General features: G+C 45.0%; 1 protein-coding gene across 4 annotated transcripts in view; it reads left to right on the plus strand.

The window, feature by feature from the left end:
- The window catches only part of ACBD6 (acyl-CoA binding domain containing 6), an 88,286-nt gene that overhangs the window by 16,478 nt on the left and 53,317 nt on the right, over positions 1 to 18,491 (plus strand). For all 4 annotated transcript variants that reach the window (XM_087732953.1, XM_087732956.1, XM_087732954.1 and 1 more), the window contains exon 4: positions 10,243 to 10,325. In XM_087732953.1, the coding sequence (XP_087589079.1) occupies positions 10,243 to 10,325 (83 nt within the window). The remainder of the gene's footprint in view (positions 1 to 10,242; positions 10,326 to 18,491) is intronic.

Below are 18,491 nucleotides of genomic sequence, written 5' to 3' on the forward strand. Positions count from 1 at the left end.
TACTGGTGGATTAAGACACTGCATGCTAGCTGGATATACCAGAGGCAACTGGAAAAAAAATATTTATATTAAAAAAAAAAAAAATCAAACTCCTGACATTCAGTGATGACAAGATGTAACAGAATGAGGCAAGGTACTTTACCATGTAACTTTCTGTGCAGCAGGGACTTAGTTGCTTTTTTCTTTCCCCCTTAATAGTTTTCCAGAAGTAACAGGTTTTGCTGCGTGGCTGTAGTGCACAGGTAGCAGTCCCGCAGCACCTGGTTATTCTGTGGTCCCGCAGCTGTGGGATTGAAGGCATGGGACATAGCTGAGCTCTGGGATCTTAAAATGTCACTTGAGCAAGTGCTGTCCTAGCTGAGAAAGCATCTCGGTATCAGAGAAGGACCACCAGATCAGGTTTGAGTTGCTGCTGATCCTCTGCTGAAGGTTGTTGCTGCTATGGCTGAGTTGACAGAAAATGGATACGTGCTTATACTTCCAGGGAGAGCCCAAGATCTTGGCTTAAATTGAGATGGCAGGGTTGAATTTGTTAAGATGTCAGACCACAAGCTGAAGTGGCTGAGATGCAACCAGGTATTGCCCTTTGCCATTTCTGCCTTGAGGTGGCAGTTTCTGGCAAGGCAAGGAAGGGTTTTAAATGGCATGTGCAGTTTTCATTTGTTGCAGATTTTAGCAGCAATGTTGCTTCTCCCCAGCAACAAAAACGTGGATAACAAAACTATTGAAAACCTTGTTTTCATGAAGCAGCTGTGTGAGGCTTGAAGCAGAAAGGAGCAGTGTTGTGGCATGAGAAGTGACTCCACCAGCAATCAAAACTTCCCTGTTAGGTTAATTTCTGTACTGACACTCCACTGGGTAAAACAAGTTGGAAAACGAAGCTTTCGGTAGCGCTCAGCAACATGACGAAATTGGGGTCTGGGGAGGTTGCAGCACGGGCTGATGGAGGCGAGGTGTTGAACCACGCAGGATGCTGTCGCGGGCTATAGGGGCAGGGGAGGTATGCAGGCACTGAGATGCCGTTCGGAGCTTGGGGCAGAAAGTGGAGCAGGTTGAATGTCAGCCATGTAACAGGGGGTTTGGAAAGGGAGGAAAACCGAATAGGAAGCTGCAAGGGGAGGTGGGGAGGACCAGGAGGGTAAGAGGCGCTTTCTCTGCTCAGTCCTAGCTTCCAGTGGACCAGGTCACTTCCCAAGCAGCGGGGAGCCTCCCTGACATCCCTGCACCCCAGTATTTTCCTGGGGTGCTCAGAAACCCAGAAGAGCCTGATTTAATGCACCCAAGTCCTGTTGCCCTGGATAGCAAAGTGAGGTGGTGAATGAGGGTGAGAGGAGCAGGGACAGTCTCCTCCGCTTGTGGCATGAGGTGGGCGTTCGGGAGGTGGCTTTGGCTTGCTCCGCGGCTTGCTCAGGAGCTCATGGCAGCCTCTCGTCAAGCTCTTGCCTCTGTTTTGGCCAGCAACCCACCCGGCTGTGCGAGCAGCTCGACTGTTTTAAATGGGGAAGGGTGCAATCTCTAATTAAAGAAATCTAATTTTTCGAAGTAATTGAAACTGTTGCAGAACTTTCAACTTGCTGTGTCAGAGGCTGTTAAAAAAAATTCAGGAACTTGGGTGGAAATTACATGTTTCTCTAACTGTGGAGTATGTAATGCCTTGATTTTTAGGTGTGGAGTTGTAGACATTTACTTGGTGGTATTCAGACACGGGAAGGGTTTATGTACCCTGCTGCTTCACATGGCTATGTAAAGGCTGGTTTAAAGAGAGACTGCGATAATTGAAAATAACATATGCTTTTAGTTAGGAGAAAATAGCTGCAATTGTTTTGTGTGTAACATAAGCTATAGAATAATTAAGCTGTTTCTTTAGTGAAAATACAGCTTTTTGGGTTAGAGAAAGGTTAAGCGGTTATGTTTAGCTTGCTCTTTACACGAAGTATCAATGAGGTATTGAGTGTAATTACTGGAGATTAAGATTTTGTTTGGATGTTAGCTAACACGTTGGTTAATGTCTTGTAAATGCTATTTGTCTCTTAGAGTGGAAAAAAGAGTTAATCTTTGAAAAAGCCTGTATTGTCTAGTACTTAGATACTTTGGCACTATCGTACCCAATTACTCCTATTGCAAGAAAAGGTGGCACTCCTTAAATGTCTCTAGAGCATCCTGTAAGTATTTTGAGCTGGACTAACCAGCATAAAGGCATGTAAAGTCTCAGACACGGCATCAATGCACAGCACTGAAGGCTGTTCAGCAGGCAGCTGCCTCCAGATCCCGCTGCATCCTTCTGGCTGAGCCTGGGGAGGGTTACACCGTCACTCCAGAAACCTTCCGTTCCTGCCGAGATGCTCTCATCCTTCCCTTGCCTGAGTCTGTGGGGACAGGGACCAATGAAGATCTCTTCTGCCATTTCGCTGTCTGCAGAGCTCATAAATCCACCCTCTGCCTTCATGACCCAGATCTGTTGGAGGAAACAAATTTCAGTGGCGCTGGGCAGCCTTGGAGCTGTTCCTTTTGCAAATGGCGAAATTGGCCTCTGCCGCTGCCGTGATGCTGTCTGGTCCAGTGTCGCTCCAGCAAGCAGAGGATGAATACTTCAACAGGCAGGCTAGGGGTGGGGGCTGATGTCCTATCACTGCTTTATATCTCAAAAGTTAGGGTTGCCTTCAGCTTTCAGGCTCCCGAGCACACGTTTCATACTGAGCTATGTAGCCGTTCAGTATTTCCAGTTTAGCTCAGAACATGTTTCTTGCCCATACAAATGTCTGTGTAATTCTATATAAATGAATTACAATTACAGTACAGGCTGTGTTTTTATGTATAACTTAGTCCCCTATGCCTGGGCATTTGTGGATTTTCATATGGGCGATGTGACAGAAGTGATTGATTGCTTCCAGGACTGAGGATACAATGCTCTGTGTTCCCCTTGTGAAAGTGCCCGATTTCTGCAGTGTCTCTCACGCTGCAAGGGTGCAAACAGGCTGCTTGTTTCACCCTTTGGTGTGCAGACATTGGGAGTCTTCAAGTTACTGCAGCTTCCACAAAAAGGAGATGAGGAAAGGAGAGTCTGTTGTCAGTCTTGTGTTGCCACCTACATACATATCTGTTTTTCCATATTTATTTTTTTTTTTAAAAAAAGCTCCACAAATAAAAACCTGTTGGAAACCACTGCATTAGGTTTTCGATAGAGCATATTATTTCATTCCATGCATATGTTAAAAAGTATACAGTGAGTCATGAAATCGCAGCTATCAGCAAGCATAAAACTTGCTCAAAATTATGTTAAGCATTTTACATTTATTTCCCCTCCCCTGACTCTTTACTACTAATTTCCAACTGTGATTATGATGTAGTTAATTAACTCATTATAGGTTAAATGAGTAATCCGCAAGGCCTTGTTTTAGATCACAGCACTGTTTAACTGTGCAGCTCAATCACATTCATTATAATATGTTTGGGTTTATTTTTTTTAATATGATCTGGAAAATATTCTCCCTGTCTTAGATCGTGTTTATAAGAGGAAATTCTGTGACAAGATATTAAAAGAACCAGAAAACTTTTTTTTTTTTATGTAGCCATTAATGGAATATTGACTAAACTCTCCGCAATATTTAAAACAAAAAAAGAAAACCAACCCAAAACCTGACATTATCCTGCGGAGCGTACTGCCGTTTTTTTTTTTTTTTTTATAGGATAGTTTGCTCAAATTGTACAGATCCTCAGTGGTCTCTTGAAAACGCTCCAGGTGCTGAGTCATGTGCACGCTCTCGCTGAGCTGCTGCTGGGAGCCAAGAAGGATTGTTGAGAGAGGAATATTAAAATAGTCTGTTTATGACGGCCATTAATATGGCTGGTGCGGAGGGTACATCAGCCTTTCGTGAAAGGTGGCTTTGCAGCAGAGTCTAAGAGGGAGGCTGCCCTCGGCCGGAGTGTGTTTTTATCTTGTTTGGATATAATTGGTCTCTGCTAGTCTGTAAAGAGTGGTGAGAAATGCTGAGCTCATACATTTTAGTGGGGAAGGGAGGATTTTTAATGCTGTTCAAGTGTTTAACACAGCGCCTAATTTTATAGATGGTAAAACTGTTTTTCCTTTAGTAGCATCACCTCTGAAGGGTTAATGTTTACCTTCCCTCCTGCTGCAGGTAGCATGAAGTTCAGCTGAGCTGTGAAGTCAGGAGGATACAGGTGGAAAATGCCTGTGGAAGAGGAGATTGCTTGTCCTCATTTCATGCCTCATTAGGGGCCCTGCCGAGGACCCTCCCGCATTGTTGGGGGTGAGGAGCCTCCCGCGGCCCTGGGGGAGAGGGGACATCTCCCCCTTGTCCAAGGGCTCTCATCTTCGGACCACCTGCATTTGGGGTGGAGCCCACCCTCCTCCCCTTGGCTCTCCTGGCACTGGCCTTAACTAGCGAAGGAAAAGACGGCAGCAATTATGGCACACACAATTAACGAGCTTCTAATCTCCAGCCTTGCGTGTAATTGCTGCTGTCAAATACAATTAGTGTCTGCCCAAGTTCCCTTCCCAGGGGGATGGCCAGGCTCTGGCACAGAGGGAGAGGAGGGGGGCGAGTGTCTGAAACTTTAGGAGAGTTTACGTTTTCTTGTTGCCTCCTTAATAATCCTCACTCCTCAAATTGTGTCCAGAAATGTTAATCCAGAGCATTAAGGGGACATAGTGGCCAGCAAAGCGGGCCTTGAGGTCTACTGTTGGGTTAACTCTGTGAAGCGTCTTCTGTAAAATTTGTCACCTGAGACTATACCAGCTTAATTACAATTCAGTCAGCACGCTTCAGGGATTTACTGGTACCTTCGTGTGAGCCTGACGGGGTTACAGGATGTCGCCTGTCCTGTCATGGCAGCTGAGACTGGAGTTGCTGATCACCTCCCAGGTGTAGTCTGGGGAGCTGGGATGCAGGACAGGGTTTCTCCTGCCCCCGCCAAGCAGACCTCTGTGAACATCCAGCGCTTGCAGCAACTCCAGGCTTGGTGGCTCAGGACCCTCAGTTGCACCCCAAAGCCCTGCAGGCACCCTGTGAGCCCAAGGCAGATTTTGATTGCTTCTTTGGTGGCTGCTGAAGGCTGCCACGTTCCTGTCGAGCAGGGTGTTTCACTGTTCTACTGCTGCGTATGCATCTTTCTGCAAACTGGTACGAAGCAAGGTAATGCGTGTCCCTGGCCCCAGCGCTGGGTTCTGCGCAGGGAAGGCAGGGAGCGTGCCATGCAGACACCTGCGGCTGGAGGAACGGGTGAGCTGTAGGAAGGTGAATTAAGCAGAACAAATGCAGATTGGAATCTGCACTATGTATTTGCTGCTGCGGAAACACTTGAGAAGTTTTGATTGTAGTAATTTTGTTGGGAGTATTTCTTGTCTCCATCCCATACAGCTGCTGCTCTGACTCAAGTTGCATCAGGCTCAGAGAAAGAGAAAAATAATACAATAAGCAGCCTCTGAATGTAACCTGAGATAACTTCTTCCATGCACTGCGGTGGCTTGGATGTGAGATCCTGATGCATAGCTCTCATTTAAGTTGTCTCACTTTTCTGTTTCCAAGGTGCGTGATGATGAAGAACTTAAGTCTTGACCGTTTTAAGGCATTAGCCAGTGTAACTTTGAAGATAAGTATTTTGATGAGATGAACCTTTTTGCTAATGGCTTTCTCTTTTTCTTAAATATATATTTATGTGAAGCTACTTAAAGGTTTTAGGTATGGAGAAAAGCCAGAGTGAGATGGGAGGGAGTTGTGGGGGTGATAGATGTGCTGTGCAACACAGCCACGTGCCTTGCCAAACAGCTATTGCTGCTGTGTGTGCTGGATGTCTAGACATGCAAAACTAGCCAGGCAGAGTTCTCATTTTGTTCTGGATAAAACTGGGATGCCCTACGTTTAACCCATGCCTAGGATCTAGCTCTTCTGTTAACTCCAAGTTATGGTTGGTTTTTTTGGTTTTTTTTTTTTTTTAAAGCTTTACTGAAACTTTTGCTATTCCTGCTGTTTTGTACTGTCTTTGTAGGACTTCTCTGTACCTTTCCTTCTGTCACATTCATGAGTCCCTTGCCCTACATCTAAAATAGCTGTGTACCATTTGGTCCAGTTCAGTCCCAGCTAATCACCGATGAGAAGTTCCCTATAACGAGTTCTGGCACATGAGTTTGAAGTGAGTCATCGGAAGGGCCCTTGGAAGTACCATCTTGTTAAATCTGGTGTAGCCTGTTTTGTGTAGATTGGAACAAAGCTTGGGCTCGGAGATGGGAAATAATAAATCCCTGTCCTGTCTTCAGGGATATAGCAAGAGGTTGGCCCACCAAACCAACCCCCGACAGGGAACTACCGCTCTTCCACTTAGGTGATAATTTTCATCCTGCTCTCCAAAAACGCAGAAGGAGAAATGGATCGTGCTGTGATCATGGGAGACTTTTAAGACCAAAATAGAAGGTGACCTCAAAACCCTCACAAAGAAAATGTTTGTCTCTAATTGTTTTTCGTTTCCATAATGCTTGGTATGATAAAGCTATCTTCTCTTTCTCCTTTATTTTTCAATCATGATTAGACTTTAATGTTGTTAAAGCTTGTAAGTGAGTTTGAGCTCCTGTCTCGTTGAAGAGAAGATGGAACTAAAATTTTCAGTTGAGGCATTGGACAGGGTTTTTTAATGTGTCTGTCATTATATGTTAACCTCTGAACTGGGACACGACGTCTGTTTTATGGCTGACAACAATTTAAAAGTATACATCTTGACATTGTGGATAAAGGAAGAAGGGGGAGTGGAGAAAAAAATGAATTAATGGTGTTAGCAAATATTAGTCCCTGTATTTCCATTTTGTTCAGAAAGTGGTTGTCAGGCTTTGAGGCCGTCTGGAGCAGCATTGTCAGTGACAGCCAGTCGAGATGCGATTGTACCTTGAATCGAGCCGGTCTTTTATTGACAAATACAGTGCACTGAGGCAGGGATGAGGATGCTCTGCTGTCTGTTCCGGGAGGAGTGCGGCTTTTCTCCTGGCATTCCTGGTGACATTTGAGAAGGATAGTTCTGGGCTTAGTGGAGTTCCCTGTGCCAGTCCGCGAGCACCTCGGGAGTCAGGGGAGTTGAAAATGTCTCTTAATGAGTACGTATGCTGCATACTGAAGCAGATATTTGCTCGTGATTTATGCTAGCTTTGGTCAACCAGATCCACCTACCAAAGTTAACTGTCAAGAGTAATAGTGGCTTTGATATCAGCCTTAATTGTACACGAGCAACAAAGAATCCATGGGCAAGAGTGAGGGGAAAACACGAGAAATTCCGGTGCCTCCCTTAAGGCATCTCTTACGCTTCTTTATCATCTCTTCCTGGATCTCTTACGTGCCGCTGCCTGTGCTTTGGCACTCAAGTGCAATCCTCCAAGGTGTCTTCCCGTGCTGTCACAAATTCCCCTTTATTCCCGTGGTTTTTAACTGGCAGTTTGAGGGCAACCCCCTCACACTCGTGGAGCCCACGGTAATTTTGCCTTTTCTACAGCATCTCTCTTGCCCGGTCCTGACTGTGGATAATGCTGCTGTCATCTCTCTCGGATTCAGGTGGCAAATTATGGGAGCCTGGGATCATGTTATTTCTTCACTATCATTAGTTACATGTATATCTGCAGTGCTTTTGGACAGCACTGCCAGCAGTGAAAGAAATTGAGCTGGCTTAATTGAGAGCCACATAGTTAATTATTAGTGCCTTTTTTAAAGGAGGAGAGAGAGAATGTGCAGTGTCAGTTTTTAATTTCATTATGGTTTGCAAGCTAATGTGACTTTAAACCCACTGGTCATTATCTGTGTATATGTAGCGTTTCCTTTATCTTCCCAGCCCTAAAAGCCCTTTTCTGCTGTGGAAATGTCAAGAGATTTAAGGAAAGTGCATCTGCACATTACTGATCCCTTCAGCCAGTATGAGCAACAAATAAAAACACTGGTTCCTGTTAGCATAATAGCTGTGATGTGGTTTGGAAGGAGCAACCGCTTCTGTCCCACCTCTGTCATTACCCAGTTTGGTACATCATGCTCAGATATTGTGTGCGAGTCCCTGGCAGGCTGGGTAGTGTAGATATTGGAAGTGGGCAGATGAGCTCATGGTATAGGCAAGTTGTCAGCGGCGGCTGGAAAGAAACCAGTTTGTATCGGCGTTGAGGCAGAGTTAACGTTTTTGGGAAGAAGTATTCCTCATAGCCTGGACAGCTTCCCCTTGGGAAGTCCAGTGGTGATGAACGGTGGAGCCATGATGCTGTCTTCCATGGCATTGCAGAGTAGGGGCACGCATTAAATCCTGAGAGGATAGCCGAGACTTTTCCTGTACGTTTTTCATAAACTTGTTCTACATATTGAGGACTGTGATGGAATAAGCTTGGTTCAACATTCATAAATTGAATATTGAGTTACCTATTTCTGTGTGAAAGAGATGAGATAAAAGCTACTTGGACAAAGTAACCTGTATATGGATTAAAAGCCAGAGAAGTTTTTGCCTGAGCATTTTTGGGAAAGCCTTTATCGCTAAGTCTGCCGATGACCTTATGTGTACTCAATCAACATGATTAATCCTTGGTGGAAATGCATTGGTTGTGCAAGGAAGGTGAACTTAATCCAAGAAACCTTTTTTACAATTCCTGCCTCTAGAAAGATGAAATGTATTTTCTCCAGTGTTGTTTCTGACTTTGAAAAAAAGGAATACCCAAAAACTGCAGTGGGAAGAGATGAAAGAATGTGGATTAAAATTTTTTTCTGTAGTTTCTGATACTGGTTGTGTGACCACTGTCCCTCAATATCAAAGAAGATAGACTAGTTGTGAGTATAGCTTCATTTTATAGAAATAACTCTTGCATGTACTAGCAGATGATCTGAAATTAATTTTCTTTATAAGTGGTGTGGAAATAATTGACGGACAGTAAGGTTCTCTGCTAAATAATTTTTTAAGAGAGGCATTGCACTGTAGAGACTCTGAAGCCCTTTCCCTTCAGGAAAGGAGAACTTCGTGTCACCTTTTACTCTAAATTAGAGAAAGCCTACTTGCCATGGAATAGTTTTCAAAGCCAGTTTCCTTTCCATTTTTTCTTATAAAGAAGTATGTCTCTGATATCTGCAAATCTAAATATTACGGTTTGGGGCTGGTACAGCAGAGCTGAAAGGTGGAACTGGTTGGCTCAAACTGGGCAGAATGTAAAAGTAAAGGTATTATGGGGAAACGGTAAATTGATTTAAAACAAAAGCAACCTGGGGAGCAGGAAGAAAGACAAATGTAAGCATGTTTCATTTAAAAAAAAAAAAATCAACATCTTCCTAGGTAGAATTCTGATGAGGCAGCAGTGCTTTTTGGTGTAATCAGCAATGTATTGCAGCTACTCAGAGACTGCTAGAGGTTGGGACGGCTTTCCCTTTGCTTCTGATTTTATTCATCCTGGGTGTGATAATGTCTCATTGCAGAAAGCCACAGAACTGTCCACTGACAACAGCACATTGCAGTTAATGGGCTGGTTTTATAACGAATTACTGCTGTGAACTGCAAACCAGTTTTGACTGCTTACCTGAAGACTAAGATACTAGATGCCCTAGAAGAGTTAGGGTTTCTGGTGCCCTGCAGCCCCTAATAGGGTCAGGCTTTCAGACAGCAGGCACTTAGCCCTTTCTGAAAGTCTGGCATCAATGTCAAGTCAGCCAATTGAAGACCCCAAGCTGCAGGATGTTTTTTTTGAAAAGGTAGGCCCGAGGCTCCGTATCGATCAATCATTATTCTAATTGTTCATTTCTATTATGGTGGGAATCATTCAGAATCCTAGAGTTCCTGGGAGTAAATCATTTGGAAATGCTGCCCATTATAAAATTTAATTTTAAATCTATATTAAATAGATTTATAAAGGCAAGCTTTGCAATCTAGTAACGTAACATTATGCTACCTCACAGAGGCTCGCCTTTTGGGTCCTAAGGGGCCATGGCTGGGAGTGCTGCGGAGGCAACGCTTTGGCTCGTGAGCGGGATGGCGAGGCTGCCCAGCCTACCTTTGGGGTGACCCTTCCGGGCCACCTTCAGAGGAGCATTGATCCGGTTTGCTGAGAGATCCATCCAGCTGTTCTGGATGGAGTGGGGTCATGGGGTAGCGTCTGCCGTGCGGATGAGGCTTCCAGAGGGCTGATCCCATCTCCGGGGCAGGGGAAGGGGTGGGGGGTGGCTGAGGGGTGGCACAGGCTGGAATGGGATGGGAGCCAGGATGCTGGACCAATCTTTCTTTTTCTTTCAGACAACAGAGAAGAGGGGAAAAGAAAGCAAAACCGCATTTGGAGGCCCAGTTGTCAGCTCATTGTATCAAGAAGAAACAATCAGGTGATTATCTGCGCTGGACTTGAGTTAAAAACAGTATTTTTCTAATGTCATTTTGTTAAGCTTTTTTTTTTTTTTTTTTTTAATATTGCACAAGCGTGGTGGCAACTACAACAGCATAATAAATGACAGGAAAGAACTTTTCAGGTCCATAATCATTTAAATCAATAACTGTCTGTATCATTGCCAGGTAGTAACCTTTCCCTAGCGCAAGATGTGGGGGAAGGGCAAGGCTTCCCATTTTTCAGTTATATGGCTAAAAAAAGGTAATGTTGGATATTTTTAATAGAAACCTATTCAGACACTACCTTTTTCAAATAGTTATTTCTTTACCAATATATTCATTAAGGGTTGTTCAGTGAAGGTTTTAATGTTGGACAATGGCCTTCAGGGAGAGTTTGTACCTTATATCAAATTAATTTTTTCTAGCTTCTGCAGCTAGCATAGCAGAAATGCATTTACTGAACTAGAATGGCTGCTATTTAAAAACTGTCAAGGTGCAAGTAGTAAGTGACATTAGCTACTGAATAAGGACAGCTGGGTTTTCTTGTTTGGTTGGTTTTTTACTGTTCCAGACTACTAATCATGGGTATAATATTAACTCCAATACCTAAATGATTGCCTGGAGGATCTTTCAGAATACAGCATCGTATTTTTAGTTAAAATGAACAGTCAGGGAAGACTAAATTTTTGAGCAGTGTTTGCTGTCATGTTGCAGTCACCCATTTATGTGTATGTGATCCCATTTGTTTTATTGAATGTCTTGCATCATTTTAGTCCCAGGAAATTAAAAGATAAACACTGATTTGTGTACACACAGCCTCCCCAAGCTTGCCGGGAACTTTCCCGAAGTGTTACAACTCTTAACACAGCATTTCTTTGACTTGTTGTCACAAACTAATGAAAAATAAATCTTGAGCAGGTGGCTCGAACCCCTTTGCAAGGAGCTCGGGTAGAAGTTGATATGGCTGTTCCGTGCAAGCAAATAGGGTGGCAGTTTTGTGCTCGGCAGTATTGCAGGCGCTTCCCTCAGTGTTGCAATCCGCTTTATAGCGAGATGGAACAGTTGGCTGGGAGTAGCCCTCTCTGCCTTGCATGGAGAGCCAACACATCTTAAACTTGCCCCTGGACCTTGACCGGAGGTGGTCAGGTATGACCTTGGTTTAACATGCTGTTTGAGGAATAGCACTTCTGCTAGCCACACGCTCCTTTTTCTTCCCTGCTCTGTCGGTGTGGGTCTCGGCCAACATCCTTGTTCTCATAGTTTGACCTTGTGGTTTAAATCCTGTTCGAGCTCTTCTTTTAGGAGTGGAACATATCAGTGCTGCCCCGTGTTGGGTGCTAAGTATGAGCTATGCTTAGTCCTGCAGTGCTTTCAGAGTCTTGGCTATCCCAAGTACTGCCTGTGCCCCTTCTTCGATATGAAATACAGCCCAATATACAGGAAAACAGAGTTTGCTCTGGTTGGCTTGACTAGTCTAAATCTTCTTGTTATATTTTTGGTTTTATTTCCATGAGAACATGACTTGTGCAGGACTTGAAGATAAGTACAGCTCCAAATACTTTTGCAAACATACCATGAGGAACACATGCGCTGTATGTTTAGTATAGCATAGTAGTAGTCCTTACAAAATGAGGCTGTAGGCAGATGTAGTCTCTGACACGGCTGGAATAGGGTGGTTCTGCTGAAAGTGAGTTAAATGAAGTCTCCTGACTCTGCTGGCAGAATGGAAACTCGTGGTCCATTTGCACAGCTTGGCTCGCAGGCATTAGCGTCTTCAGCTGCAAGATAGGAAGTCAGCAAGTGTCATCATAGTCTCACCCACAGGCAGGTTGCACAGCTTCAGCTTTCTTGGTGCAGTTGCCCCTTTATTATGGCTTTTGTCTACTGTTCGTTCCTTTACTAGAATAGGGAATAAATGTGTGCAAGGATAGGCGCATCTCTAATGGTCACAATTAAAATAGTGAAAGCAAGACCTTAAATGGCGAAATAGCAGTCGTACAAAATCTGCAAGCAGATGAGCCAAAGAAGGATGGCTCTAGACATTCAATTTGGCATTCAAGTTTATTGAGAGCATGGAGTGAATTGGTTTGATAGTAATACCACTCACCTGAGAAGAGTGACTTTTCTGAGGCTGTGAACAAGAACATAAGGTTAGCATTCAGCAATACTTCAGTGCATTTGTGAATAGAATGTAGTCTTAAAAAAGCAAGGCATTTTCTGTAGAGGAAGAAAATGAAAATGTTTAAGGGGAAAGAAAACTTAATAGCTTGAGCCAGCATAAACTTAAACACATTGACAGTTACAGGTAAGTCCCATGCTGAACGTTCAGTGTGTGTGTGTGTGTGTATGCTACCTCGAAACCTAAGATCCGAGAAAAGAAACTTTGATGCAGACTATTTTATTGACTCAGTTGTCTGTGGTGGGCCTTACTGAAGCTTTACAACAAGCTTGCAAAATTTGGAATATGAATCAAACCACTTTAGTCTCTGTTTCCCGGGGCTGTTGATAGGATAAATATTTTCTAGTTACAGGATCATATTAAGGAAGCCTGGAATAAGCAAAAAAAACCCTCATTTCGTGTACTGAAAACTAAAACTTGAGTCCTCACCAGCCCTGGGTTTTGACAGACTGCTGAAAGCAATTCCTCAGCAGGCATTACTCTGCCAAACACAGCCTATCATATGCCCTTTAGGATTCCGCTGATGCAAAGGCAGGAAAAGGCTGTCTAATTTATCTGGAGCCCGGCATCGTCGCAACCTCGCCTTGCACCAGGACAAGAATGCAAGTGCAGAGTTTTGAAGGTTCACCTAAGCAGGTTCAGTTATTTTATTCTTACCAGAAGCTTTTGAACAGTTTAACAAATGATTAACCTTCTCCAAGCTGCTGCTATGTAATAGGAAGATGAGAGATCTTGTTTTTAGCGTAAACCACTAGCTTACCATCAGCAGTAAATTACCAAGCAACGCAGCAATGCCATTGCTTTCAAGCTGAGTGTCTAAAATTATGTATAAACAATGCTTACATTCCTTTTGTGGAATGAAATGCTTGGGTTTTAGGGTGCAAATCTGTAAATGTTGGACAAAGTGAAGTTACCATACCCTACCCTAAAGTCAGGTGGATCAGATGTTGGAGGAACTGGGATGGTGCCAGGGCTAATTTTGCCTTATCACTAATTATCTCAAATGTTTCTGCTTTGAGAACAAGATAGAAAAATGGTCAGTCTGGCTCACAGAAGTACATTGCACTGATTCCAAATAAATTCAAGAGCATCCACAGAAACAGGTTATACCGATCTAATTAAATCAATTTAGAAAGAGATTCGGTTAAATCAGTGCAATTTGTGTGTTCATAGATCAATCCTCAAATCAGGAGAAGGTCTCTTGAGCTAATGAGGCGTAGCAGTTATTTACTTTGGGGTGCTGGGCACTGGTCATCAATTAGGAGTCATTAATAAACCCTGGCAATAAAGAGCTCAAGTACCCCCTGTGACTAATGGGGAGCAGTTGCAGAATGTATTAGCATAGTGCTCTGCCTCTGTGTTTCTCTGCAAATCACTTATCTCACTTTGGGCATTACATAAAAATAATGCGTGCTGGTGACTGATGATGGGACTTGGAGGATCCCCTGGAAGGAAGGATTTAGAAATTATCTGTGATTTCAGGCTGGGTACAGTGGTAGGGTTTGTTTTTTTTTTTACTGCTACATAAAGCTTTATGTCTCTTTTCTAGTCTTATTACCAGAACAAAAGCAGTAGTAGTTGAGCTCTTTCATGATCAAAGAGCTATAATTACAGTTTCACAAACCTGGGAAATGAGCAGTGAGATGAGGTTGACTGATGTGTCACCAATATAAATCTAATCTAAGACACAAACTGAGGGAGATGCCAAAAATACCGTAGCATTGGAAATTCAACTTTATTTTTCAATTTTTTTTTTAAAGCAGGGATGAGGGGGAGGCAGTTTATAAGTGTTTCCAGCAAACGAAAGCATTGACTTGCCAGATGGAGAATGCGAAATAATGTTGCCAAGTGTCCGTGTCCCTTTCCACTTCCAGTGGAGGAGCCCTCCTGCACTCTGCCGTGGGCCGCTTCCATGCGGCCTCGGCATGCCGGGATGGAAATGACATCCGCCGGTCGGCATGGAGGCCTCCCCGAGTTATGCTTTACACTTCTGCCATCCTGAGGGATGCTGAAGAACCCCTTTTCTGGTAGAAACTTCCACCCTTTCCCATAACACTTGGGAGCAACCCCGATCGTGACTGGGGCTCTGTTTAGGATCGGGGTGTGGAGTGGGCACCCCTTGTATTCGGGAGCCTGCCTGATGCCGTGTAATCTATCAGAATTGTATTAATCCCACTAACGCAGCCGCCATCTGGCCCCGCTGCCGGGCCGGCTCGCACGAGTCCCCGTGATGGATGGCCTCGGGAATTGATTAGTTGTTGTGCGAGACAAATGAACTGTTTTGGCAGAAAATACCAGAGGTCGCTGCGTGTGGTCAGGCACAAAGGCTGCTGAATTTTAAAGAGCTGCTTCCAGCATCCATTGCCGCTTTGGAGCAGTGACGGCTTTTGAGACGAGCCCAGTGCTCTGGAGCACAGTTGGGGTATTGCTCTCTTCCTCCCGCCCAGCTTTCAGGAGCGCCGGCACTGGAAATGAGAGTAAAGCTGCAGAGATGTGGGAGCCAGCATCCTTGCAGTGTTGGGAATTACAGGCTTGTGCTGGTGTTGTGCGTGTGTTTGGGTGGCTGCGCCACAGATGTCTGTCGCTCACGTAAATGCTGGGCTGTGCAATCCCTGTGGAAGAGCTTTCCCGGTTGTGCGGAGCCCAAGCAGCCCGTGGCGTGCTCAGCCGTGGCAGGTCTCAAACAAAACACCTGCGGGTCCAGGCAGCTGGGGTTTGGGTTTTTTTCAGGTCAGCGTTATTCAGAAATGGATGCTCTTCTGGTGATATTTAGCGGGCAAGTCTCTGACTTCAAGATGATTGCCAAGTTTATTGCTTCCCCCCCTTTTTATTGTCCCTGGAGCAGTGACCCTTAGGGCTTTGCTTTGTTGTGCAAAGGGGCAGCTTGGCTCAGGCCTGCCTTTCCTTTGGGAGAGCCCATCCTTCGGTGGCAGCTCCTATTTGGGGTTTTCACGGCTGCCTTCTCTCTGGTGCTGCTGCTAATCTACCAAAGTGCGTGCGGCAGCGTGGCGATGGGTGGGGAATTGGATGACACATGTCTTGCTATGTCCCGGCTGCTCTCGGAGGACGGCATGCAAGTGTGCCGGCAAGTGGGCAACACTTCCCCTGGGACAGCCTGCCGGTTCAAAATAAACTTGAGTTATGGATTTATTCAGCTTGTAAAACCTCAGCTGGCATAAATAATTGAGAAAGCAAAGGTTTGTCTGTGGTGCATACCTCAGGGACCCGCTCCTGCCTCCCTCCCTCCCACCACTCTTTCTTATGAAAATGATCCCAGTTGCACTGATAGATAATAACAACACCAAGCAATTAAAAGCTATGGGTGGCTGGAGAGAGGAGAAAAGGTTCAGTTAATGAGCTTTTCCTCTTCCTGGGCCCAGGAGAGCCTCAGAAGTGACGAGGCGATTAAAGCGAAGAGATAATTATAGATTATGTGAAAATGGGTCCCTTGGGGGCCGAGGGCCTTGACATAAACAGTGAGTGTTGCCAGTGCCTCTCGGCTCCCCGCGCGCCGCCCGCTCCGCTCCGCCACGCTCCCGCTCGCTCGGCAGCACCGTGCCAAGCAGACGGACGAAGCCACCTGTTAGTGGCACCCGGGGCCGTGCCGCAGCGGGTCCACAGGGACGTGGCTTGGACCAGCCCGGGAAAAAGGGAAGAGGACGCCCAAAATAGCACCCGATGGCAGCCCTCTGCCCAGAGCTTTGTGCTGGAGGTAATCTGCGAGGGGGGGAGGAAGGGGACGGGGCAAACCTGGAGGATGCTCTCTGTGCTAGGGCAGAATATCTGAATTTCAAGTCTCTTCTGTGCCCTTTTTCATGGTAGTCGTGGTGGCCGTCCAGAAAGCAAGGAGGTTTACAGCACTCGAGGTAAGAAGGAAGTGAAGCCTGATTAACCGGCAGCAGATCTTTTCCATGAGCTGTTTAAAAACTGTTGGCTCAACGCATGTGTTTTGGACAGCTTATGAAGAAGGCTTTTGAAGCCTTCCAAGCCTGGGAAGAGACGGCTTGGTTTAAGTCCTTCCACATCCTTTTATTCAAGGATGGAAAAAGCTGCCCATGTGTTACTTGCAGGCAACAGATATGCTTCAGCTCAACATTGAGTCAGAGTTGGCATCTCTTGTTGGGGATGGGGGAGAGCAGAAGCTTTGGAGGTTGAACATGTGCCAGCAAGGGAGAGGAGAAACCCTTCTGGCCGTCCTCGGGAAACAGATGTAAACACATTTACTGCCTTTACTGACAGTCAAGTGGCTGCTGATTTGAAGACTCCTTTTTAGCTCAAAAAAAAGAGCTGGTGCTTGTGTATCACACAACCTGACATGGAAACAAAATTGCACCTGAGTCTTCCTTTTAGCTGCAGGTTTTAAATAATTGTGCACATTTCCATCAGGTTGAGTTTCATGGTCTTTCCCATCCAAAGATGTCTTGAATGCTGTATTTTTACTTAAATTGAGATTTTTCTGAAAATAGGGATAGAAATGCTATGCGTGTCCCATCCCGTCCCCTGCCCCGCCATTATCTGAGCAATGTCTTTGCAGCATCACTTACTTTTGTGTTTCTGATGTGCTTCTGTCTGCTTTTAGACTGTTTCTACCAGTTTCTGGGCCTTGCTGCTGACTCTTACCAGTTTTACGTGGAGTGCAAATTCCTGCTAGGAACCAGTCTGATAAAAACACTGCATCCTTTTTGTTTTCTTGTAGCTACTACACTGGAGGGATTATTCAGTATGTACACATACACGTGTGTGAAATAAAGGGGCGGGGGAAAAACTGAGTTGCAAGGTTTTCAAGCTGTGTTTCTTACTTGTCCTGTGTGGTTTTGAACGCAAAGTCAGCAAATAACAGTAGCTTGTCTTTATTCCATTCACACCGCTCAAGTGGAGCTTTTTCCCTGGTATTGGTCCCTCCAAAAACCTAGTTTTAACTCCTCTGAGCTCTTTTCTCAGTTTCCCTTCCTGGTTTTGGCATGCAACTAGATCAAATTGTTTTAAATGTCTGGAGTGCAGCTTCACGTGACTATTTTGTTTGCAGGTAAAATGCCTTCATTATGACTGTATGGACTTCCCTCAAATCTGTTCAGGGAAGGGCTCATTTCTCTTTGTTAATATTTATAGAAAAGTTGGAGATAATATATGCTAATTTTTTTACAGGGTTCATCAGGGGCAGAGGAATGGTTTAAAGCTTGAGAAATAAATGCAAAGTAGAACGACGAAATTTCCCAAAACCTTATCTTCAGGTGGGGAAATTGCTATTCTGGATTAATTCCATTGCGGAGACTTCTGAAAGAAAAGTGGTTTTTTGGAAGGGGGATATATAGAGCGTATGCAGAGGTGGTTATTCCAGAAAAGCTAAATCATATCCAAATAGCTGTGTCAGGTCATTTCCCCTTTACAGACAATAATATCCTTGGGAAAAGACTGTAGAAGTCTTGTCTGGAGGCTGCGGTAGGAAGATTGCCTGGTTGTGCTACGTCAATATTAACGTGCCCTCTCTCCGCTGGTGCAGACCCTGCGGCACGCTCCCCATGGAGCACGGTTGCTTTATCGCTGCCGTGTACCTTCTGCTCTGCTGGCACCTCTGGTGCTGCCATGCGAGGCATGGCCACGGCTGAGCTGCCCAGGCTCTGCGGCATGCAGAAATGGCAGCACCCAGGCTGACTGGGACATTGCTGCCCGGGATGGAAGGCACAGCCTGAGCTCATGGTTGTGACATGGAAAATCATCCAGGAGTAACTGAGGTTGGTTGTGGACTTCCCTAGCAAGGAGAGACTGGGCTCTGCTTTGGTGTTAGGGAAGAAAGTGATCTGTAATAAATGAAGTATGTGTGCAATGGGGAAAAAGCTGCTGCAACCAAGTTACTGTACGGTGTTGTCTGAATAGCAGCTTCACCCAAAAGGCTGCTTTCAGCAGCCAAGGGTGTGTTTGAGAGCTTAGACTAACAAGGTAGGACTGGAGGGACTTCCCAGCTTATCAAATCAGCCCTTGTTAGTGG

Source organism: Nipponia nippon, unplaced genomic scaffold (genome assembly GCF_047370975.1).
Source record: "Nipponia nippon isolate SJK-2023a ecotype South Korea unplaced genomic scaffold, ASM4737097v1 scaffold_5, whole genome shotgun sequence".
NCBI classification, from domain to species: Eukaryota; Metazoa; Chordata; class Aves; order Pelecaniformes; family Threskiornithidae; genus Nipponia; species Nipponia nippon.